The sequence below is a fragment of the Euleptes europaea genome, chromosome 19 (assembly GCF_029931775.1).
Source record: "Euleptes europaea isolate rEulEur1 chromosome 19, rEulEur1.hap1, whole genome shotgun sequence".
Classification (NCBI taxonomy): Eukaryota; Metazoa; Chordata; class Lepidosauria; order Squamata; family Sphaerodactylidae; genus Euleptes; species Euleptes europaea.
Window position 1 is genome coordinate 27,210,121 of NC_079330.1, and position 24,938 is coordinate 27,235,058.

The 24,938-nt window shown below is 47.6% G+C and overlaps 1 protein-coding gene across 1 annotated transcript in view; it reads right to left on the reverse strand.

The window, feature by feature from the left end:
* The window catches only part of NCOR1 (nuclear receptor corepressor 1), a 140,409-nt gene that overhangs the window by 3,120 nt on the left and 112,351 nt on the right, over positions 1-24,938 (reverse strand). The window contains exons 37-45 of the mRNA XM_056865495.1: positions 22,942-23,107; positions 20,020-20,522; positions 18,816-18,947; positions 16,446-16,597; positions 14,820-15,043; positions 12,234-12,371; positions 10,870-11,012; positions 7,609-7,662; positions 2,738-2,959 (exon numbers count right to left, since the gene is read on the reverse strand). Coding sequence (XP_056721473.1) covers positions 2,738-2,959; positions 7,609-7,662; positions 10,870-11,012; positions 12,234-12,371; positions 14,820-15,043; positions 16,446-16,597; positions 18,816-18,947; positions 20,020-20,522; positions 22,942-23,107 — 1,734 coding nt within the window. The remainder of the gene's footprint in view (positions 1-2,737; positions 2,960-7,608; positions 7,663-10,869; positions 11,013-12,233; positions 12,372-14,819; positions 15,044-16,445; positions 16,598-18,815; positions 18,948-20,019; positions 20,523-22,941; positions 23,108-24,938) is intronic.

Sequence of the window (24,938 nt, forward strand, 5' to 3'; positions counted from 1 at the left end):
CACCAGGTCTTCTTGGATAATTCATCTGCTGTGGATACCTTTCAGTCTGGTTTCAGGCGGGGCTATAGGACAGAGACAACCTCGCTGGCTTTAGTTGCCAACCTCCATCTGCATGTAGACAAAGGCCATGCTCTTATACCAGGATTTATCTGCAGCCTCTGATACAGTGCATCATGCCATCTTGTTCAGACATTTGAAGGCAGGGGATATGCCTCAGAGTGGTTCCAATAATTCCTTATGAACCAGACTCAAAGTGTTGCCATTGGAGATCAGTTGTCATTGGTGTGGTATTTGCCCTGTGTTCCACAGGGTATAGTCCTATTCCGCAATCTCTATGTAAAGCCCTTAGGAGAAATCATTTGTAGTATTGGATTTGGATATGCCAACATTCAGCTCTATGCTGACATTCAGCTATCATATAGCAATACAAGCATACTTCTTTTTATCACACTCTGCAGATATTGCGTGTTTTACAAATTGAAGGGTTGAGGCAACCCTGCGTCGAGCAAGTCTAACGGCACCATTTTCCCATCCGCATGTGCTCACTTCGTGTCTCTCACATTTTTAGCCATAAAGTGTTTTTTTAAAATTAAGGTACCGTATTTTTCCATGTATAAGACGACCTTTTTCCTTTAAAAAATACCCCAAAATTAGGGGGGTCGCCTTATACACAGAAGGTGGCTGTTAGGCGAAGAAAGAGAGCGAGGGGAAGGGCGTTGAGCATTTAAACCGGCCGGTTTAAATGCCCGACGCTGGCCGGCCAAGGGACAAGCTCTTCACCTCTCTCTCTTTCTCCGCCTAACAGCTGTTAGGGACAAACTCTTCCCCTCTCTTTCTCAGTCTTTAAAAAATAGGGGTCATCTTATGCATGGGGGCATCTTATAGATGGAAACATACGGTATGTACCATTCTTTTATAAACAAAAAAAGGGGGGGCAACCTGAAAAACCAAAAGCTGGGCACCCAAAGGTTGGGTGGAGAAAAGTAAAATAATGTTATGTAGAAATATATTTATTTTAGGGAGCTTATATCAGGGTTGATAGGAGCCCCGTGGCGCAGAGTGTTAAGCTGCAGTACTGCAGTCAAAAGCTCTGCTCACGACCTGAGTTCGATCCTGACGGAAGTCTGTTTCAAGTAGCCGGCTCAAGGTTGACTCAGCCTTCCATCCTTCCGAGGTCGGTGAAATGAGTACCCAGCTTGCTGGGGGTAAAGGGAAGATGACTGGGGAAGGCACTGACAAACCACCCCGCAAACAAAGTCTGCCTTGGAAACGTCGGGATGTGATGTCACCCCATGGGTCAGGAATGACCCGGTGCTTGCACAGGGGACCTTTACCTTTTTATATCAGGGTTAAAAACATTAAAAATGATAAAACAAAGCACAACAGCAACTATTAAGGTTGTTAAACCACGCACCATACGCGTTTCGGCCAACTGGCCATCAGTGGTCAGATAAAATCCCATATAATGCACACGCAAACAATATACAAATGTATCACAATATATAAACAGAATTTTAAAAGCCCCGGTATGTGTGTAGGGGTGTATATCAATTTTCAAATCTGAAAGTCCGCTAAGTTGGAATACCTGCAAGTTGTTCTACTCTGGGCTGTATCAGTCTCCCATATTGAGTGTGCATGCTAGTATCAACCTGATAAAACAGTCTACATAACATTATTTTACCTTTCTCCACCCAACCTTTATATACCTTTTTTTAGACATCATGCTATTGCACACATAATATACTACAGTTCAGTGTAAACATAACTTTTATATGCAATTGGAAAGCAAAAAAATTCATGTGACTCGCTTTATTGCGATATTTGGTTCACTGCTTATCTCTGAGGTATGCCTGTATGCTGACATTCAGCGTAATATCGCTCTATCCTTCTGGCAATGAGGCAGAAGTCCCAAGCCACTGCCTGGCTGCTGTGGATAAATGGCTAAGAGCGAATAAACTGAATTCAAACAAAACAGAAGTGATGCTAGTCATGAAGGCTGCATCCTTGAAAGACTACTGCACTTCCCACTTGCAGTGGGTTTCAGCTGACCCTTGATGACTCGGATTAAGAGCCTAGAGGTTTTACTGGCTCCAGCGTTACTGCTAGAAAAGCAAGTTAATGACGCTGCAAAAAATACTTTCTTCCAACCTAGTTTAGCCCAGAAGATGGCCCCTACATTGATTCGGCTGATCTGACCTTCTGGATCCATACCACGGTAATATCAATATTAGACTACTGTAATGCACTTTACATGGGTCAGCAGCCCTTGAATTCAACTAAGAGACTTCGGTTGGTACAGAATACTGCAGCTTGGTTATTATCAGGAGTTAGCTGGAGCATAAAAGCATGTCTATAAACGTAATAGGCCTATATTTTAATGGAATGACTCAGGGGGGTGCTTTAATAAAGGCAACAGGAAGGTGGACTATACTACTTCCTTCACTATGTATTACTTGTTGGCTGCCCATATTATCCTGCTCCCCTGCACTGTTCACCTATTCACGTAATACCATTACCTGCACTGTTAAACATATCATGTCTAAAAAGTTTTGGTTTGTTTCAAACGATTTGCGCTGAAGTCTGTCTTGAGTCTCAGTGAGAAAGGCAGATTATAAATAAAGACAAATAAAATTTCTCAGAGTCAGAACATGCTGCGTTCGAAGTTTAAGAGCTGTGCCCATCTTCCTCTAATCAAAACAGACACAAATCCCCAAAAAGCCATGCAACGCCTTCTTACCTGGATTGGGGGAAGGGTTAATATCTTCCCTCCGGGTTTCGCTGTTTGTTGGCAGTGCAGAATTAGAGCCACCAGAGGCCAACCCCATGGGCTGAGACAGGACGATGTTATGGTCCTCCCCTTTGTCCTCAAAGTTGCCCATCAACGCCTTGCGGATGATATCCTCCAGGCCCAGGTTGCTGGCGGGATCTGCAAAGGAATGACCTCTAGCACTGACTGGACCTGGGAGGAGGAAGGAGACATGTGGGGAGCAGGAGACAACATAGGCCCCGGGGCCGGGGGAGGAGGTGGTTTGAGACAGGGACCAAGACAGAAAAGAAAGGAAGGAAAGAGGCAGGGGAGGGAGGGAGAGAGAGCCAAAAGGTGAGTACAGTCGATGCGAAGCTCCAAGCTTTAGCCAAACAAACTCTGAAATGGCTGAAAAATCAGACTTAGAGCGGGGCTGACTGCACTGTAGGGGTCAGGCTTGTAACATGCATGGAGGAGGGATACCATTTCTTGTGTATTAAAAAATAAACAAGGGAGCAAAGAAAGTTAACACACGCATACACGCCGGTGGGACAGACACGGCTCCTGAAATACCCGCGATTCAAAGCCACCGAAATTCAGAGATCCCTCTCGGCACTGCTGGTATTACAGACAATCATTTGGTCTTAAGGGCCATCTCTGCTCAGAAACTCTTGCACATCTGCCAAGGAGGCTCAGCTTGCTGCAGAGGATTCTGGGATGCGTTCCAGGGCACACCCAACGGCGCAAGCAGGGCCCTGGCCAGGCTTCCAGGGACTCACTGTCTCCTTGGGTGAACCAAGAATTGTACCCCGAAACATACCCTACACTTTGCTCCAGCACTGTGAGTAATCCTGGGAGCAATCCCAGGGTTCCTCCAAAGGCAGAGCTTGAAAACTGCTGGGTGTTTTATGCATGGTCGCTTTAACCTCCTTTATTCCCTGTTTCAGCCAGGATCAAATTTTTCAGTATGCACGATATCTCATTCCTTGGAAGCTCAACGCTGTTTCGATGCAAAACAAACCTGGCTTTTCCATTCCTCTTGTGGCCCGAATTAAACCATTCATCCTGGCTCATTCTGGAGTTACAGAGAGAGCATACTCTGTTCTCAGGTTGAGCTTCCCCACGCCATCACACCCCACCCTTTTCCAACCCCCCTCTTCAAAGCAGCATGCAGGGGAAAACAGAAGATTGGCTTCTCTCACAGCCAATCACAAAGCAGTGCGTAAAGAGGCGGGGATTCAAGTGCTTCCTGCTATCTTGAAGCTCTTTCTGAGCAAAAGAAAGGCTTTTTTAAAATGAGGCTTGGATTTCTCGCCCCCCCCCTTCCTTCTTTCAGATTGCTCCATTTTTTGTTCTTAAAATGCTTTTTTATGTGGCAGTTAGGTTTGGGGGGAAGGAAATCTTCTCTCACAGGGAACAATGTGAGGTAAGCCAATTACAGAGCAGCATTTAAAGGGGGGGGACTTGATCTGAATTTGGGAGACCGTTTTTCTGTATTCATGGCTCTATCAGCACACAGTTTCATCTCTGATCATTCAAGCCAATGCATACAGTTTCCCCCAACCCAGGTTACTTTAATGTGCGATGAACCCAGGTCCAAGCAGGGAGATCCAGCCGATGCATAAAAGACCCTGGAATAAGGTAAAGCGTTCCAGTGACCGGAGGCTGGTTCTCCTTCCATTTAAGTAAAAAGCATGTCAAATCATTTGGGAGTGATTCCCTCTGTGAGGAAATATTCTGCTCTCCCCCCACCTGGGAGATTTCGCACCTCCAAAGACAGGGAGAGAAGACTGGTGAAAATTCTGATTTGCATGCAATAGAAAATGTGCATAAGGGGTCAGTCCCACCCCCTCCCAACTCATTACTTTCACTTCTGAAACCATTTTCAGCCTTTGAGAAACTGTGGATCCAGATTGCCTGGGTAGTTCCATGTGTGATTAGCAGGCAGGATGGTAGTGCTTAGTTTGACCCAAGGCTCTCTCTCGATCACAGAGAAGGTCCATGCCAAAATTAGAACATGCATCCAAGCTCAAAAAGGTTCAGCTGTCAGCAATTCTCCAAGGCATTGGGCAGACAAAGGTCCTTCCCAGCCCTGCTTCCTGGAGCCCCTTTTCACTGGAGAAAGCAGGCCTGAATCTGGGGTCACCTTCTGCACGCAAACCCACAGGCCCTCCCCATAAAAATAGATTCTGGGTCTGGAACATGCAAAGCTGCCTCATACGGCAGGGGAAGACAGACCCTGGGTTCTTCTGGCACTGGGCTCTCCTGACTGGCAGTGGCTCTCCAGGCAGGCAAATGCCTTTCCCGGTGTCAGCGAAGGCACCCAGTCGGGTCCCAGATAGCAAGCTCTGTGATCTTCCCCCCCACCTCCCATTTCGGGTTTGTGAAGACCTTGCACCTAGCAAGAAGGCAGTTCTGGTGGCCGGGAATGCACCAGGACATCGATGTGTTCATTAAATCCTGTCCCGTGTGTGCAACGAGCAAGCGCTTAATGGGGAAGTCTCCTGGATTGTTAAAACCCCTAGAGACCCCAGAAGCACCCTGGCGGGTAATCGGGATGGATTTCATAACCGATCTCCCATCTAGCCAGGGAAAGACGGTTCTGTGGGTGATCACGGATCTCTTTTCGAAACAAGTTCATCTCGTTCCGTGCAACGGAATGCCCTCTGCACACAAACTGGCTCGCTTGTTTGTGCACCAGGTCTTCAGATTACACGGCTTCCCACGGAAGGTCGTGAGTGACAGGGGTCCATTTTCGTGTCAAAGTTTTGGAAAGCGTTTTTAGGACTTGTGGGTGTGCAGCAGGGCTTGTCTTCGGCTTATCACCCGCAGACAGATGGACAGACCGAAAGAGTGAACGCTGTAGTCGAATGTTACATGCGCTGTTTTGTGAATTACCACCAGGACAATTGGGTCGACCTGCTGCCTTTGGCGGAATACGCCTATAATAACTCGGTACACTCTGCTACTGGTATAAGCCCCTTCAAAGCGGTGTATGGAATGGAATTCGGGCCTTTGGGGGCCGTACCCCTCCCGCCGGGCGGCGACCCCCCCCCCCAGGTGTCAGTGTGGGCCAACACAGTGAGGAACACTTGGCCCTGGCTTATAAAAAATTTGGAGCAGGCAAAGGAGAGATACAAGGCGCAGGCAGACAAACACAGGGCGCCCCAATGGGAATTAAAGGTCGGGGGGAAGGTTTACCTCCACCAAGAATCTCAGGTCGCTACGTCCGTGCAAGAAACTGAGTCAAACATTTGTGGGGCCGTTTCCGATCTCCCAGGTTATCAATGAGGTTACTGTGGACTTGGAACTGCCGAAAACCTTACAGGGGGTGCACCCGGTATTCCATGTGAGTCTGTTGAAACCCTTTATACCGGCATCTGAGTGGCACCCTGAACCCGCAGCTGCGACCCCAATTATGGTGCAAGGGGAACAGCACTTTGAGTTCTCCAAGGTGTTAGATTCTTGGGTGCGAAGGGGCCAGCTGGAGTATCTCGTGCATTGGAAACACCTGAACTCCAGCCACGATGAATGGGTGTCCGCTAGGCACGTAATGGCCCCCACCCTGGTGGCGGAATTTCATCGGCACTACCCCGCCAAACCGAGAAAACCCGGGGAGGGGTCTTTGGGAAGGCGGAATGTCAGCGAAGGCACCCAGTCGGGTCCCGGATAGCAAGCTCTGTGTTCTTTCCCCCCCCCCTTCCCGGTCTCGTGGGAAAGTTTTCAGTTTGGGAAGAAGGGACGATGGCCGGAGGCAGTAACACTTCCACTTCAAAGCCTTCGTATTGTAAATCAACAATCTGTTTTAAAGGTGTCAATTCTGCCAGAAGACTGGCACCTCTAGACGCTTGAAAGAACCCTGATGTTTTGCATTTCAAAGATTACATGTAACCAAATGTCTTGTACATTCCCTATAAAGATGACCAGTATTTCCCCAACCTTCATTCTAACCTTAAGTTTGTATAGACCACTGAACCCGTTTACTTTCTTAATAAAACTTTAAACTCTCTGCAACGTCTGGAGTGAAGTTTATATTGCTGGAATACACCCGGGTGATTCTGGGGATTGACACCCCAGGTGCTCTCCCAGTGAGCCCCGGCACATCTCAAAAACCAGCAAACAGTCTCTGCCAATCAGCTCTGGGAAAAGGCACCCATTTCCACACCTGAGAGAGATAAAACCATTTCCCAGTTGAGAGATGAAGGACAACCAAATAGCAGTGACTCGAATACACAACAGAATAGCTTGGGTCCGAACCTTCCGTGTACCGGGGGAGGGGGAGGCAATCTTTACAGACTCCCCTCTCTCATTACAGCCTGCTTCTGGGATCAGCGTACCCCTGAGTACAGGCATATGGGGGAGGGGAGGCAAAGTGGGGCCCAGAAGTATGTGTGTGGATGTGGGGTGGGATTTCTGAAACTCACACCACCCCTGCCAGTAGGATACAAGCCAATGGCTTTACCACAGGGCCCGGATGGTGAGTCAGTGTGGTTCCTTCTCGACACTGCTGAAACAGTTTTAGGTTTGTAACAGAGATGCCTAAATTTGGAGCTCTGTAGGGCCAAAGGATGGCTCCTCTTCACATCCACAGACCTCATGACATGCCTAGCTAAAAAAAAAACCAATCTTAAATTACACCAGTTAAGCTTCTAGTCCTCACCACTTGCCAAGGAAAACATGTCCTTTGAGCATTTCCTTCCCCCCCCCCACACACAATGGTACTATTTTCCTAAAATCTTGTGCGCCTTTCTGAATTTGAAAACTGACTTAGAACAGACTACTTGGAAGAGAATGCTGCCGCCCAAGAGGAGCTCCAGGAACAAGAACAAACCCCATCTGGGGGCGGTTTCCGGAAAGCTTACCTGAGGTAGTGACCGCTGGCAGGTTAAAGATTTCTGTCCCCGGCTGAGCAGCGGCTGTTCACAAAAGTGGAGAAAGATACACAAACACTTCAGTTAGCTGACCAGCCCACGGACAGTCTCAGTGAAAGAGCACAGCCGTGTAAATTCAAGTCTCTCTCTCGGCTTTTGCTTTGGGGGCTACAGGAGAAAACTTCACTGAAAAGCAGGGGGAGAGGGTTGACCCTGCCCGCTCACACCAGCTCATCTTAACGAGATCAGCCATTGCACTGGGAATCACACGATTCACCTGGAGTCAAGTAACTGGGCAACTCTAGTTCCTAGTCCTCATGGTGTGACCGACAGCTGCGCTGCAAGATGCTTGCAAAGAGCACTCTTTGTTTCAGATGCTGTCCTGATTCACGCCCTACTCCCAGGGTTCTTAGCGCTGACGCAAACAGGCCCTAACCTCCTGCCTCATCCCTAATGGTTGTGTGGACAAGCCTCTTCATGGATGCCCCTCCTCATGGTTGCTGCACTGATCAACCCGCTCTGAAGGGTTTTCTGAATGTCTGGTGGCTGAGGTACACTTTCTTTCTGAATTCGAGCGGGAGGTACACTTTGCACACATACCAAAAACAAATTCTCTTTACGACGTTTATGAGCAATAAATTACAGCTGCTGTTCTTTTGAATGAACGACTGATCCAACTGTTGGGCTTTCTTGCAGTGATTCACGCAGAACCATGGACAGCCTAACTGGAAGGAAGATAATTCTGCCACATCTCATCACAACCACTGCAATGACATGGCAGAATTATCTGCATCTCCCTGCCACAGTAGTGGCTGACTGGAAGCACAGTCAAGGCCAGAGCTGTAAAATCAGGAAGAGATACAGCAAGTACCCTCCTCTGTGTACCAAGCTCACAGGAGCTTGGGAGGTAGTTGTGAATTTCCAGCATTGTGCAGGGGATAGGACTAGATGACCCTGGCGGTCCCTTCCAACTCTGAGTTTTGCCACCCTTTTTAAAGCCACTTAGTTTAAACCACATTTCAGTGCACAGCTGCTTTATTCCCCCCTCGAAATACCTAATTTCTTCCTTTTTGTCATGCACGTTTGATATTGCCCAAACTTAACAACTCTTGAAGCCTACAGAGTGACGTTACAGGGGTGTGTGTAGTATTGCCCCCTCCTACATTTTAACCATAACAGCATTTCCCCAAAAGTTATGATGCTCTGGACAGTGCGGGCTCAAATCCAGGGGTGCAAAGGACACAGAGGTCTGAAAAAAGTCCCCAACTGCTAATTCGCCTACGCTTGGAAGAAGCATTTCCCTCGTCTGACAGACTTCAATGAAGTCACAGCGAGCACCAATGAGAATTTAATATACATGTTCATAATGAAATTCTGTTAACAATTTTTGTTTATACTAAAGGGGAACAGATGCATTTTTTAAACAAACTTAAATAATGTTAATCCTCGCAAGGCCTCAGCTAGAGAGGTGAAGGTATGGGAAAACAACAAAAACAAAAAAAGACTTTTCCTAATTTCCCTCGACAGAAAAACCAGAATTTTCGGGGAGCACTCAAGAACTCCCATAGATCTCTGTTAGAGTCAAACGAATGCTTTTTAAGACAGGGTTTTACTTATTCAAAATGTAGATATGTACAGTATTTTAAAGGATTTATTGTTTAAATATGATTAATTCTGTTCACAACTAATATGGTTTACTGTATATGGTGATTAATACATTATCAAAGGCTTCATTATTACAAAGTTTAACTCAATTTCCAAATACGCTACTAGTCCTACTGTGATCAGATGAGAGTGTCTGTCTGAATGAACACACTTTCTTTTCTCTCCTATGAAATGTATGTTTTCTATTTTCAGTTCTTATTTTTCCTACCTCTCAGACTGCCAAAACTAAGATGCCTTTGCATTTAAGTAAGAGCAAAGCATTTACAGCTCTTTCAGGCCTTAGGATTGGTCAGTCTAAGCTTCGTTTGCAGAAAACAAAGGTATTATACTTTTCAACGTCATAAATATGCAAAGGGTACAGCTTCGGTAAATTTATAAACGATTCGTTTTATGCTGTTAAAGTAGTAACCTAGATTTAGGTTTGATAAAAAATTACTGCATATATTTCAGTTTTCCCCGAAGTTGCCATTTTTTCCATGGCTCCAAAATTTCCAGAAATTTTACCTCTCTCTCAGACCTGATCCCTTTTCCTTACAATACACCTCATACAATACTCATATACCTTTTCCTTACAATACACTTGGATGTTCATTCTGTCCCCCACCTTCATGGGGGTCCGTCTCCTTTGCCCTTTCAGCAAAAACCTCCAACATACATGCACGGGGAGAGGGGATACTCCCTTGTCTCCACTCCCTTGAAGACTGACATGAGATTAGATCTCTGGCCCTCTGTTAAGACTCTGACAGGCTCTCCTCATTTTAGGAACACATTTTATTGCAGCAAGTGATATAAGATGGCCTTCTTAAATTGTATGAATTTTAATTCTGTGTTTTAATCAATGTTTTAATTGTTGTGTACACATGTTGTTGGAAGCCGACCCAAGGCCAATTTGAGTTGGGGAGGGGTGGGGTACAAACTGAATAAAATAAATAAAATAAAATAAATACTGAAATCCTGCAGCCACGGAAGCCCTGGCTGTAGACAAAATAATACAGGGACCGTGAAGTGACAAAGAATAGGGAAAAGAAAAAAATGGCCACGCACTCTTTTGGGATTAGTTTAGATCTAAAAGTGTAGAAGTGTAAAAACCCAACAGATGTAAAACATTTTAAAATTAATTAAAACTGCAAGAACTTTTTTACTAAAAAAATTTTTTTGTGTGGGGGGGGGGAGGTTAAATTGTGAAGAGTCACAATCACCTGACCTCAGAAGATCCTGTTCTTATCGTTCTGAGAGAGGTGCTGTTTTGGGCAAGACATCTGACTGCAAGAACCCTAGCAGAGACCAGCGACTCTCACCGCCATGCGACTGATAGCTTCCTTTGAAGATGGGCAATTTTGCTCCATCTCTGCCTCAGGAGCAGCTGAATGAACCAGTCTCATCTGATGCAGAGATGCAGCCTGACTGTGGAGACCGACAGGCACATCAAAGCAGTGACTCATGCAGAGATAGAGGGGAACCTTTAATTACTTGCTTTATCTCGCTTCCACCAGACAAGCACAGACTGGGAATTAGTTTCGTAAAGTCTACCCAAAAAAAAAAAAGAAAAAAAAAAAGGAAAAACAAAGAAGGCAAAACCCCTCTTACCCATCTCAGAGTCGCCTCCACCACTGGAGTTCAACTTACGAAATATCTCCTGTTTCTTCGACTTCACCATCGGCGAGGTGCTCTCGAGCTTGGTGAAAAACGAAGGCAGGTAGCTGATACTCCCTGGAGAACGAGAGTCCGTCCTGCCGAGACCCAGAAGGCACCCAGGGAAGATATTAAGACAAAAGCAAGGGCAGCAGCGGCCGACCCCCCCAACACTAATTTCATTATTTTAAAGATGTCTTAAACTTACTTTTAAAATGTCTCTTTTGGTGCCTACCCCACAAAAATAGGAACTGAATGCCACATTCGGCAACATTTAAACACACAACATGCAAGCTATTCAGTGACATGATTGGAATTCAGCAGCCCGCTAGAAAAAAACAGATCCCCAAAATCAACAACTCCAAAACGTTGGAACGGGGAAGGAAGAGCACCTGCCGGTCAGCAAAATATTAAGCTCAGAGGCTTGGTCTCTAAGGGGAGGGACTTTCTAAGGGACCAAGGATCTTCTTACTAGCCTTAAGACGTCTGACCAAGAGATTCACAAGGACCAACTGCCCTGCCTGCTTTACTCCCCCACTCCAAAAAACTACACCCCACACTTGAAGTGGATTAACATTCCATCCCATAAGAGGCTTCAAAATGCTTCCCACCAGAATGCTGGCCTCTAATTAAGAAGCAAGCTTTACGTCCAACGTTTTGGCACTTTTCGTCTTCTTGTGATCGGGGTATCATGGACTATTTATGCGTCAGCTGTTAGGATGGTCTGGAAGTGCCTTAAGGGTATGGGGATGCTCTTCCTGCTTCCCATTTGGTGGGAGAGGTGAACAAATGTCTTCAGGAAGGCTTCAGTGCAACAACAAAAATTCGGTGTCCATTGAGGCAAGCTCCATCTCATGTGGGTAGTTAGGGCCACCCTTTGGACCTCCCTAGTTAACCAGGATGTCTTGGCTAAGAGCTGTTGCAGCTTTAAGTATCATACAGATGTACGTCAGCCATTTGGAAGTCAGTTTTGATCTTGTCCCCCCCACCCATCCCGGGCCACCCTGTTGCAGCAAACACAAGGAATTATGCGACACCTTGAAGATGAACAGATCAAAGCAGACATTTCTGTGGGCTTCTTCTGCTTTGATAAACCTATTTTTCTTTGAAGTGCTGCAACACTCCTTTGTTAGCCCCAAACCCCTCACGAGACATCTAGATATGTGTCACTTTCAGAGACACTTCTACCCGTCTGACAGCTTGGAATAGATCTGTCGAGAATTTTGTAACTGGGTCACACACAAACAGCCTGAAAAACCTTGGTAACTTCACACAAATGAGAACGCGAGCAAGGTGTTTCTGAAGCCGGGGTGTGGTACCTCTGTTCCGAAGGCTCGGATCTTTGGGAGAGCAACAAGAGTGCGTCTTGCTTCTCGTGCACAGCTGGGGCCTGGGGCGGTGAGATTGGCTCGTAAGGCTCTGAGGAAAGGTGGCTTCTCTCGGGGGACTTTCCGAGCCTGAAAGGGTGCAACACAAAACTGCAGGAGGGCTGCCAGGGTGAAGGCCGAAACATAACAAATTCACACACGCATGCTATTACCCCCCACCCCACCCCCAGCGTTTTTCAACTGGAAGGGGAAGTCAATTAAACTGGCATGGGAGATTTGTGAATCCCAGAGCATGGACAGCCATCCCATGGAGGTGGCTCCAAGACTGAGGTGAGGAAAACCATAGAACAGCAATGGAGACCCTCTCTTCACAGCTGCAAACAGAGAACTGAGGGAGTAGCGCACTTCCTCCGGGTCAGGTGACCGTTTTGGCAGATAACTGCCAGAGAGAGACTGCTAAGAAAGCTTTGGAAATCTTTTCTGGGGCTGGCCTGCACATGCACAGCCCTCAGTGTGGGACTGCACAGAAGACACGAAGATGAACAGGAAGTATCCCACGTAAGCGTGCTGAGAACCCCTGGCAGATCCCTATTCTCTGCTCCAGGAAAAGCAGGCCTTTTCAGCTACAGGCATGAGATCACAGAACAGTCTCTTGGGGCCAGAGCAGATCCCTTAGCCCAGGTTGAGAGATTGGGATCTTGCCCGTCTCTCTGGGACAATCTCTCTCTGCTTTTAACTATGGACCATAAGCCTGCCACATTAGGAGAACTCTGGTTAACATGTAGGGAGACTCAGTAGCACAGAAAATGTGCAGAGAAAAACTGTAGAGAGGGAAGAAGAAAACTGTTCCACACTTCCACTTAGCCAGACTTAAGAAATGCTCATTGGTCCATTTGTACGGATCCTTGCACCCCTCCCAATTTAAGGGGAAGCACGCCTGGTATGACCGGGAATGCCATCAGTTAAGGAAGGCCATCCAAAGATCTGGCAGGAATTTTAGGTCCTCTGGAAATTATGAGCACTTGAGATTGTTACTCCATTTTAAAAGCAAATATAGAAACTTAGTAAAACTAAAAAAAACCCAGCAGTATATCCAACAAGAGTGGGACCTACTTATTGACGCCATTAGGAAAAAAGACACAAAACAATTTTGGTCCCTGATCTCTAAAGTGAATCATCAACCCTCAAAGGGGAGCTCTATTTCTTCTCAAAAGTGGTTCAATACTTTTCTGAGCTTTTAATGCAATCACACCCAATAAATTGTTCTATCTCAGTTTCGTATCCAAAATTTACCATCTTGGCCCAAAGTTACTGCACTAGAGATAGAAAATCTGATCAACACATTGAGATTAGGAAAGGCTTCTGGTCCTGATTTTTTACCTCCAGGATCTTTTCCGCAATAAGATCAAATGGTGGGTCCCTATTACTTGCAGAGGCCTTTACAAGAACAAATGAGACAGACCTAAATTCCTGAGAATTGGAAACAGGCAATTATAGTTCCATTCTACAAAAAAAGTACATTTGTACTGGCTACCAGAACAAGCATCATAAGGCTAGTCTCTCCAGCCTTCTGGAACAAAGCATCCAACACAACTGAAGTTATTTATTTATTATTTCAATTTAATATCCCACTCTCCCCGGCCGAGACCGGGCTCAGAGCAACTCACAGGGGAATAATGTCCCTGTGTTAATAATCTGCATACTCTGAAGTGGTTTCTGTTAATGGTGCTGTTACTAAACTCCCAAATTACTGTATCGTAACTAGATATGTTGTTATAAGATACCTTGAGTATACTCAAAGGGGTGGGGTGTAAACAACACAAGGGAAGAGAACAATCTCTGACCCAAGCCAGCAAGGGCAGGCTCCAAGCATGATGACTGGCGATGGTTTGTCATCACATGACTGAACTGAACACATGACCCCATGGCTCACAGGCTCTCCCCCACGGGGCTCAGCAATTCCACTTCAGCTTCAAGCTACAGGTTGCTGCCAATGTCCAAATCACAAAGTATTTGTCTTCCAATCTCACCAACCAGGATTAAACCAGACTATGGAATCCTGATATGGGGGACGGGGGGCTACACAAGCAACCAAACTAGAGTGAATGTGAAGACAGACTTTGGTTTGCTACAAAACAGAAGCATTTCATTATTGGGGGGAGGGGGGATGCATAAAGCCTAAGGATTCTCCAGGCTCATTCACATGTCACCAGTGAGAGGGGGAAAGAGAGAGCCAGTGTGGTGTAGTGGTTAAGAGGAGCGGATTCTAATCTGGAGAACCGGGTTTGATTCCCCACTTCTTCACATGAAGCCTGCTGGGTGACCTTGGGCTAGTCACAGATCCCTCAGAACTCCCTCAGCCCATGCAGAGGCAGACAATGGTAAGCCACCTCCGAATGTCTCTTGGCTTGAAAACACTAAGGGGTCGCTACACGGAGGAAGGCAAGGGCAAACCACCTATGAACGGCTCTTGCCTTGAAAGCCCTATGGGGTCACCATAAGACAGCTGTGACTTGATGGCGCACACACCCAAACACAAGAGAGAGGGGAAAGAGCAGAAATCCACTCCAACATTACCTTCCCCTGTTTTTGTCAGAGAGGTTTTCTGGAGACACTCGGGCCCCGGGCCGCTGGTGGGGGCCAGGCTGCATCTGCACTTCAGGGCTGTAGCGGTTAGAGGTCTTCACCCGGTTCGACGTGGTGACGTTAGTGGGAGCAGAGGTTTGGAATGTGCTAGTGGGAGGATGGAGAGATGGCTGTGTGGAAGCCTGGCTTCGAGCAAAATCCTGTGTAATGATTTGCTGGAGAGAGGAGAACAGAGATGTCAACACAGCCCTGTGAGACATTCATCTTCCACCATTCATGTGCACAGCCACATACATCTGCCTCTCTCTCGCATGGCCAGTCCTACAGTTTCAATATTCCCACAATATACAGTTCCCAGGTCATTCAAAATTCAGTTAAGAACCAAGGGCACGCACTAGTGCCTAACAGAGAAATGTATGTGAGTTTTCCACACTGAATTGCAGGAGAACAGTTTTGAATCCTAGATTGGGGTGCAATGGCAGAAAACTATGTAAACCAAAACTATGTGAACTTATTCAGCCACATTCAAGTTCTGCTTTCCACTGCCTGTGAATACCAGATCAGATCAGAGCTGTTATTTACTTGGATCCACATGTACAGAATTTTGTATGGCATATTTTTCCGTGTATAAAACTATTTTTTTCTTTAAAAATTTAGTAAAAAATTGGGGGTTGTCTTATACATGGAATGCATGGTTGCTGCTGGCCCCGCCTGTCAGCTGACGGGCGGTGAAGAGAGCAGCAGAGAAGAGCCCGGTTGCCCTGGCCAGTGGCTGGCCTTCCGATGGTCCCCAGTCTCTTTTCTGCCCGTCAGCTGACAGGCGGGGAAGAGAGTGGGCGGGGATGAGAGCAGGTGGGGAAGAGCCCGGTTACCCTGGCCGGCTGGCGTCCGAACTTCTGATGGTCCCCGCCCGTATTTTTCCATACATGCCCCCATGTATAAGATGACTAGGACCTGGGAAACCCAGGTTTAAATCCCTGGGTGATCTTGGGCCAGTCATATACTCTCAACTCTGACCCTGGCTAGTCTTTGGATGGGAGACCTCCAAAAAATACCAGGGGCTGACACGGAGGGAGGCAATGGCAAACTACCTCACAACATCTCTTGCCCAGAAAAACCTACAGGGTCATCATAAGCCAGCTATGACTTGACAGCAAGAAAGCAAGCAAGCAAGCAAGAAAACAAATTCATGGCCACAATCTGCCCAAAAAAGTGTCCAAGCATTCAGTGGTCGCACTTGTCCATTCTAACTACACCAACAGTGAAGGAGAGTTACTCAAGTCTAACCCTATTCAATTAAATGGCCTTAGACTGGAGTAATTCTGCATAGGATTGCACTGTAAATTCCTCCTCCCCACGCACACTTTCCTCTAAGAGCGACACGGATGCTAATGTGCACAAATCAAAAGGCAAAACTTTAAGCAGATATTCTGAGTTCTCTTTTGAGAGCAGAATTCTGATTCTGTGCAGTAATCAAAACTGGTATCTGCGCAATTTATAATTTAAATAGCTTCATGTTAATCTGTAAGCATGGTTTTTCTTATTCCTTCACTCAAATCCCTTCAGAGCAAGCCCAAGGTTTTGGACCTCCACCCCCGACCGAGGGCAAACACTTACACAGATGTGATCAGCCAGAGTGATCAGGCGGTGGGTTCGCGGCACGGGCCCCATTCCTTCAGCTTGGGAGGAAGGGGGTGGCTGCGGTGACGGCGAATCTTGCTGTTGCCTGTAAGCGTGAGCTGGCCCCTCGTACTGTCGGTTGCAGTCTCCTGGTTAACAGTTGGGAAAAGGGGGAACAAAACACCGTTCTGCAGAGCTGCTTTGCTGAATCAGAAAAAGGATCCATCAAAGACGACATCCTTTTCCCAACAGAGGCCAAATAGAACCTGCAGTTGCGTTACTGAAAACGAATGCCCAAGGGCAGTGTTTGATGAGCCAATCCAGTATCCAGTGGAAGTGGCTCAGTTGAAATGCAAAGATTTTCCCCTCTCCGAAATGCACAGATATGGAAGAGAGAGACGGTTTACATATATTCCTAAAATAATTGTTTTACCAATGTGTTAAGTATCTTTGAGCATACCTTCATCTATCTAGTTATTAGAACAGAACTTCTTCTGTTCCTCTACTCCAGGGGTTCCCAACTTTTTAAAGCCTGCAGACACCTTTGGAATTCTGACACAGCATTGGGGGGGGGGCACAGTCACAAAATGGCTGCCGTAAAATGGCAGCTGCAGAAGGTGGAGCCAGCTACAAAATGGTTTCCCCAGCTTACCTTCAGCAACACAGTGAAGATCCTTGTGCTGCGGTGGCAGCTGTTGCCAAAGCAACGTTTTAAAAGATCTGCACAGCCAATCAAATCTCATGTGGCCAATCAGAAGCCTTGCTGGGTGAAAGCCCCACCCACTTTCTAAAAACACTTGGCAGAAACCAGAAAAGGTGTCAGTGGGCACCATGTTGGGGACCTCTCCTCTACTCCCCCTCGCTAAGTGTTTCTGAAAGGTACATTGCCTCTGGATATGGAGTTTTTATTATTTAGTTCTACTTAGAGCATCTCTCACACCTTCGAGGTAGGATTAAGCATCTCAGATTCCTCTCTCCATCGAAGAACACCCCTCACAGTTTAAGTCCAAGGAGATGACAGCATGAACCCAACTCCACAATGTTTCTGAGGCCTGATATTTCCATCTCGAGAGATTCTGTACCTCCTTAAATTTCCCCTTTCATTGGACTCTTGGACCCCTCTGCCAGACAGAGCACCACTTGCTCCAATGTGCGGTTTCCTCCCTTTTCTTCTACAGAACTTGTACTGAGGGGCATGGGCATCCCACTGAGTCTTACTGCTGCACCAGGTTTATGAAACGCAGCATACCAGTTCCCCAATCAAGACTTTGAGCCTGCTGGCATTGACCTCCCCCAGTGTCCTTTTTGAATTCCTTCTTCCCTATGGAGTGTTTTGTCCTTTCCAACATCCTTTGTTCCTGTATGTCAGGGGTGGGAAACGTCAGGCCGGGGGCCGTTTAAGGCCCGCGAAATCATTTGGTGTGGCCCTTCGTGGGTCCTGGCAGATCTCTAGCTCAGAAGAATCTAAGACTGGTGATCTGCCCCCTCCCGCGGGCAGGAATAGCCTCCATTCAAGGCAGATGTGAGTTTGTTTTGCCAAGAAAAGGAACCTTTTTTCCCCCTTGCAGAAGACTTTAGCGATGGAGCTGCTAGGACTGCCCAAGAAACTGTTAACCCTTTCCCACCCCGGCCATGGAGAAACGTGTTGGTTGGCTAATTTTTAAGTTGATAATTTTGTATGGCCTGTGAATGATGTATAAATTTCCAAATGGCCCTTGGCAGAAAAAAGGTTCCCCACCCCTGCTGTATGTGCACCACCACATACTTCCGCCTCTCCCTCACATGGCCGAATATTCCCTCACATGGCCTACAGGTCGAATATTCCCGCAATATACAGTCCCCAGGTCCTGCCAACTTTCCTCAGCATCTGATTCTAAGAGATACACTGCCCCTGAACAGGCAAGCTTCACTTAGCCAGCAGGGGTAAGTTTACTGATCGTGTGCAGTGTCATTTATTGGGTGCTCTTTAATGTTCTGCAAGAGCCCGTGGTGCAGAGTGGTATGCTGCAGTCAAAGCTCTGCTCACAACCTGAGTTTGATCCCAACAGAAGTCAGTTTCAGGAAGCCAGCTCAAGGTTGACTCAGCCTTCCATCCTTCTGAGGTCGGTAAAGCAAGTACCCAGCTTGATGGGGGTAAAATGTAGATGACTGGGGAAGGCAATGGCAAACCACCCCGTAAAACATAGTCTGCCTAGTAAACGTTGTGATGTGATGTCACCCCATGGGTCATTAATCACCCGGAGCCTGCACAGGGGGCTACCTTTACTTTTTTAAAATGTTCGGCACCAGGTAACAAAAAGTTTGTTTGTTTGTTTGTTAATTATTGCCCTACTTTTGCAATTGGGGGAGGAATAGAACCAAACTTACTTTCTGCCTGAGTCATTTTGGGGGCCTCCTGTTGATAAACTGGCATCTTTTCCTGGGGAGGGATTGGCGAGTTTGCAGGGCTGATCACCTCGATAGCATCTCTGGGTGGTTCATATCGGTGGGAAGAGGAGACTGCGGGGACACAGAAAGAGTATTAAAGAGCATTCAGGGCCCGATCTGTTTTATTTACCTGCTATGAACACCGAGCGGAGTGGGCCTTATTTCCGAGTAAACCTGCACAAGACATTTCCTTAGAGCAGAGTTCAACGGCAATTATTCCTGAGTGAGCTAGGGGGACAAGCTGAAGATCGACATACACTTGCCTTTGCTAAAGATTTTTTGGAATGCAAATAGCAGACCTTCCCAAGTTCTAGATCACTCTCCTAATCTGCCACGGTCTTTTTGTGGTCTTCCCCCAAGTTTTGTTTGACCATTTTGTTTGGCAGGGCTATGTGAACTCTATGCTTTTGCAGAAACACGGAAAAATTTGCCGTGGGTACAAAAAGAAGCTGTCTTTTTAAAATGTGTAGGTAAAAATATAGGCTTGAAGGTCTTGGGTAATGCCTGCTGAAGAGGCAGATGGGGGGGGGGTATGATTTGGGCCAAGACGATTGTTCGATTTGCATAATTTATTCAGGTTACAGAATTCATAATTTGAAATACCAGGACAGATCATTTTAAAAAAGATTCGGGGCAGAATACATTCAGCCTTGGTCACAGAGAAGTCTGTGTACGGGAAAAAGAAGTCAGAATTCTGCAAACAGAATATAAAATTTAGCCAATTTGCAAGATCACCTTTATTGTGTCCCACGTGCTCTGCTTCCACCAGTCTCAGCAAGAAGCTATGCAGAGCTGGTACAGGGCCACAGTAAGTGGCAACGGAAAAGGGGAAGGTGCATGAGAGGAACAAAATTCTGGGGGAGTCTAGGCAAAATGCTGCTGGAGAACAGCAGCCATACACCTCTTCTAACCCGGCAGGCTGTGTATGTTCTTCCGAATGTAAGGGGGGAGAACTATGTTGCAGGAGGGCAGCTTTATCCTGGGGAGAGAGCAGGCTGCGGCGGCTCTCAACAGCCTTGAGCTCATACCCAAACTAGAGGAGGAATAACAGCGCCAAATGACACCCCCTCACTGGGCTTCCCCCTAAACTGCTGCCCAGCCACACCTAGCAAAAGAAGCAGAAAGCCGGGGAAAGTCAACGTACGACTGCTGGAAGAGTCTGAGCTCTGGGAGCCACGGTCCCGAGCATCCTTGTCAGAGGCGATCTGCCGCGTGATGATCACGTCGATGAAGTTGGCGGCCGTGATGGTGGTCTTCCCACGGGTCCGCAGCTCCTCCTCGTACTTGGATATAGAGGGGGGGCCTTTGTCCTTCCCAGCTTCTGAGTAGATGGCTGAAGACGACTGACCCTGAGGCTTGCTGCTGGAAAAGCCGGATGACGACGACGTGTACGGGCCCGTAGGCCCCCTCTTCTCCGCCTCCAGCGCCTTCTGCTCCATCTGCTGCTGCTCGCTCACCACTGCCGACCGGCGGCCCGGGTTCTCCTCGATCCGGCTGCCGTCGTGCTTGTTCTCTTTCGACTTGGCCACTTCCATCTGAGGGGCAGAGGCAGCCGCATCCACCAGAGCAGCCAAGGCGTCAGCAGCAGTGTTGAAGCGTGAAGCAGGCAACCCCTGGGTTATGGAGGGAGCGCCGGGAGGGAGCTGCCTGTTGGCAAAAAGGGAAACGGGGCTCAGTGCGTTTGACCGGCATAGCATTTCGGGAGCACTTTTAGCAGTCTCAGAGCTTCATGGAAATGATGACGCCGCCATTCTTATTCTACCTTTTGGGGAGAGGCATTCCCACCTTTTTTGTTAGGCCGGGGTGGGGGCTCTTCTAGGCTGATGCCTACAGTGACAAGCACAGGCATCTCCTAAAACCAAGAGCATGCACTCTTTTTCTCCATATGTATTTACTTTCGGATCTCTGAAAATCAGTTTCCAATTATCAGGTTTTCAACAGATCAAACAAATTATAAGAAGCACAGATTTGGATGGGTGATAGCTCTAGGAAGGGCCGTGGCTCAGTGGTAGAACCTCTGCTTGGCATGTGGAAGGTCCCTGGTTCGATCCCCAGCATCTCCAGTTAAAAGGGGCTAGGCAAGTAGGTGATGTGAAAGACCTCTGCCTGAGACCCTGGAGAGCCGCTGCCGGTCTGAATAGACAATACTGACTTTGATGGAGCATTCAGTGTAAGGCAGCTTCATGTGTTCAACTCTTAGTGGTACAGTGGCTGAAAGAAATGCTGAACAGTGTGGGACATTAAAGCCTCTCTCTCCCCGCTCATTTCTCTGGTGTTCCTCCTGTCCTCGGGGGACCATTGCTAGCCTAGGATAGCCCCTCCAGCAAAGGTGCAAGACCAACTGTAACCATTCCAGGTGCATGCGGCTTCTCGTTCAACCCAGGGGGGGATTTATGGACAATCTGCAGATTTATGCAGCTACCATCAACTGTTTAAAACTCTGGCAATCTACCTATAATAATTCTTTAATCACACAATGGCCGTACTTGATGCATGCCCTTGGTTGTGATCGAAATATCTCCAAGCCCAATTCAATTATTTATTATTTCAATTTATAGCTTGCCCTCCCCAGACAAAGCCAGGCTCAGGGCGGGTTACAACCATAAAATCAACATATCTTCAAGTATAAATATCTCAATAAAACAATATATATCACAGCAATCCTCTAATTATTAAAACCATAGATAGCGCACATACATGGCATACCCCCTAGGCTTGCTACCCCTGTTAGTGCAGGATAAATTTGAATAATCATGGCTGCCTTATACATGAAGCTGCCTTCTACTGAATCAGACCCTTGGCTCATCAAAGTCAGCATTGTCTACTCAGACCAGCAGCAGTTCTCCAGGGTCTCGGGCTGAGGTCTTTCACATCACCTACCTGCCTAGTCCTTTTAACTGGAGATGCCAGGGATTGAACCTAGGACCTTCTGCATGCCAAGCACACACACACACACACACACACACACACACACACACACACACACACACACATATTGATATAGATATATATTGATATATAGATATAGATAGATAGATAGATAGATAGATAGATATTGATATTGTCTGTTCGACCAGCCAAAGGTTAATACATAAAATTATCTGACTTAATAAAACAGTAAAACTAGTACAAATTACAAAATTAGATAAAAGTCCAATGATGTTAAAATGTAGGATGTTAGAACAAATCACAAGATTTAACTTAACAACTTAATATTTCTAAAAGTATAGCCCGGTTTAGTAATTTTTTCCATTCTATTTTTGCGAATTTTCATTGCAATGGCACAGAATTTGGCAGTTGGGAGCGAAAAGTGTGGTGTTTCACCCATCAGGAGCCTCTTAGTCAGAAATTCTACTGGCTTATCGGGAATTCACTGATCAGGAAAGCAATGAATCTAATACGGGCCTCATGATAGAATGAATAGCTAAACAATACATGCTCCGTGGTTTCGACGTCTCCTGACCTGCAGGGGCATAGCCTTTCTGATCTTGGAATCTTCTTGTATTTTCCTTCTAGGACAGCCGAAGGCAGGGCGTGACATCTGGCTAGAGTGTAGGCCTTCCTATAGTTGATAAATTCCAAATGGGAGAAATATACTGCAGGGGTAACTAGGTATCTAGATTTTTCTGGAGCCAAGAAGAAGGGTGATTTCCCCAGGTCTGCCTGACGTTCGGTATCTTCAACACTTTGCTTCAAAAAGCTTGCTGCTTGTTCCAAACCCATGGCTAGTAGGGAAGATGGAGAAAGGCCCAGCCAGGCCAATTTGCTGAGAACCTCCTTTAGCCATGATGATTCAAATTTATCCTGCACTAACAGGGGTGGCAAGCCTTGGGGGTATGCCAAGCAGATGCTCTACCATTGATCCACAGCCCCTCCCCTTGCTACCCAACATCCCTCTTTACTAGAAAAGCCTGGGATGGGACCAGGGACATTCTGAAAGCAAACCACGTGCTTTGCACACCCCAGGAATTTCTCACACAGTTTTGCTGTTGTTGTTGTTAAGCAAAGAGATTCAATAGCAAGCACCATGCTGTGGCAGATTCTGAGGCAAACTCTCAAACCGTACATGATGCGTAACTGGGCAGCGGGATCCAGAGGGGTGATCACACTCGTTCCATTGGATCCCTGGAAAATGCTGGGCCTTTGCTGCAAGATATTCTCTTGGCTCCTGATCGAAGGGGACGGTGAGCGGACATACCCGTGGCTTCCAGGTCTCCCTGGCTGCTCAGCGCCTGAAAAGTGCGAAGAAAGATCACATCTCGATATTCAAAACCCTGTTATGAGCCTAAAACATCCATCAACGCAGGGAGGAGGAAGAGGGGAGCATCTCTGCAAGATGCATCACTTTGATCCAGCCACCCTCCAACTGCCCCATGTCCACCTCGGATGCAGTTGGATGTCATCTGCTGAAACTGGAGGGTGAGATCTCAAAACAGATAAAAGGAAGTATTTCTTCACACAACGCATAGTTAAATTGTGGAACTCCCTGCCCCAGGATGTGGGGATGGCTGCCAACTTGGAAGGCTTTAAGAGGGGAGTGGACATTCTCATGAAAGAGAGGGGTATTCATGGTTACTAGTAAAAATGGATACTAGTCATGATGCGTACCTATTCTCTCCAGGATCAGAGGAGCATGCCTATTATATTGGGTGGTGTGGAACACAGGCAGGACAATGCTGCTGCAGTTGTTTTGTTTGTGGGCTTCCCTAGAGGCACCTGGTTGCCACTGTGTGAACAGACTGGACAATGGACCTTGGTCTGATCCAGCATGGCCTTTTTTATGTTCTTGTGATGAACTGCTCCAGGAACTGAGAACCAGCCAAATGACATAGCCTCAGTGAAGGCTGTGATGGACGACCTCGGGTTCCGCCCTCCAGGCATCCCAGAAAATCCCTGCCCACAGAGAGAGTAGGCAGGTACTGACCGGCATCAACCAATGAGAGGCTGTGGAACCTTGGGGGGGGGGGCAGAGAGCTAAATTGGAGGGAATGCCTACCATTGCCTCAGACAGGGTTTGGGGAAGCAACAGAGAAACAGGGGAAACCACCCAGAGAATAGTTAGGTAGTTAAACTTTGCCCAGTGAAGAAAAAGAACTCAGATGTCTACAGCAAAGGTTCATGGGACTCAGGGGCTGATAAAGAGGCTGTGAGCTCCAGGCAGCTGGCCTTCAAGGTTCTGTTTCTCAGAAGTTTGTTATCACTGCTTTCTCTCTGTTTGTGTGATAACTGTAATCTACCATGGGAACCAGGCTCGGCTTGGTAACCAACTGTGCCTTTGGTTTTCTGTATATGTTCCAACCTGTCTGTATTCCCCCCAGTAGAGTACTCGTACCTTCCCCTGTAAGTTCCTGCTACTCACCTTATGCTTCCCAAATAAACCAGCCTCTTAGAATACCCTGTCTGGACGTTTGGTGATTGGGATTCAACAGGTGAACTCAGACCTTACAGAGGCAGGAATAGAGAAGGTATCTTGTGTTACCTTAGGGCAGTGGTCGGCAAACTGTGGTTCACGAGCCGCATGAGGCTCTTTGGCCCCTTGTGTGCGGCTCTTGAGGAGGCGGCGGCACGCTGCAGCTCCTCCCTGCAGGTGGAGGCAGCGAGCTGGCGGCGGGCAGCTGTCGCCTCGCCTCTGCTCTCCCTGGATCGCGGCCCTCCGCCAGGGGGCGGAGGTGCGGAGTCACGGCCCGGGCAGGCTGAGCCGGTTGGCCGGAGGAAGGGCTGGGGAAGCACGCCCCCTGGAGCTGGAGGGTGAGGAGCCGCGGGGAGTCGGCTGCGGCCGAGGTAGGTGTGGGGCAGGGTGGGGACGCGGGGAAGAACGGGCCGGGGGCACTGCTCTCAGCCCCGCCCTCCGCTTCGGAGTCTCCCTCGTGGAGTCAGAGAACCTTTGGGTGGGCGTGGCTGCGGGGCATGGCGGCACGTTCACATGTGCATGGCGAGGACGCGGGAGCCGGGCGGAGGCAGCTGGCTGGCGCTACAGTGTCTCAGCCGCCGCCCCGCCGACAGCGCCCCCCCCCAGATCATCCGGCGGGAGAGGCCGCCCCGCACCCCCCTCCAACTTTCTCC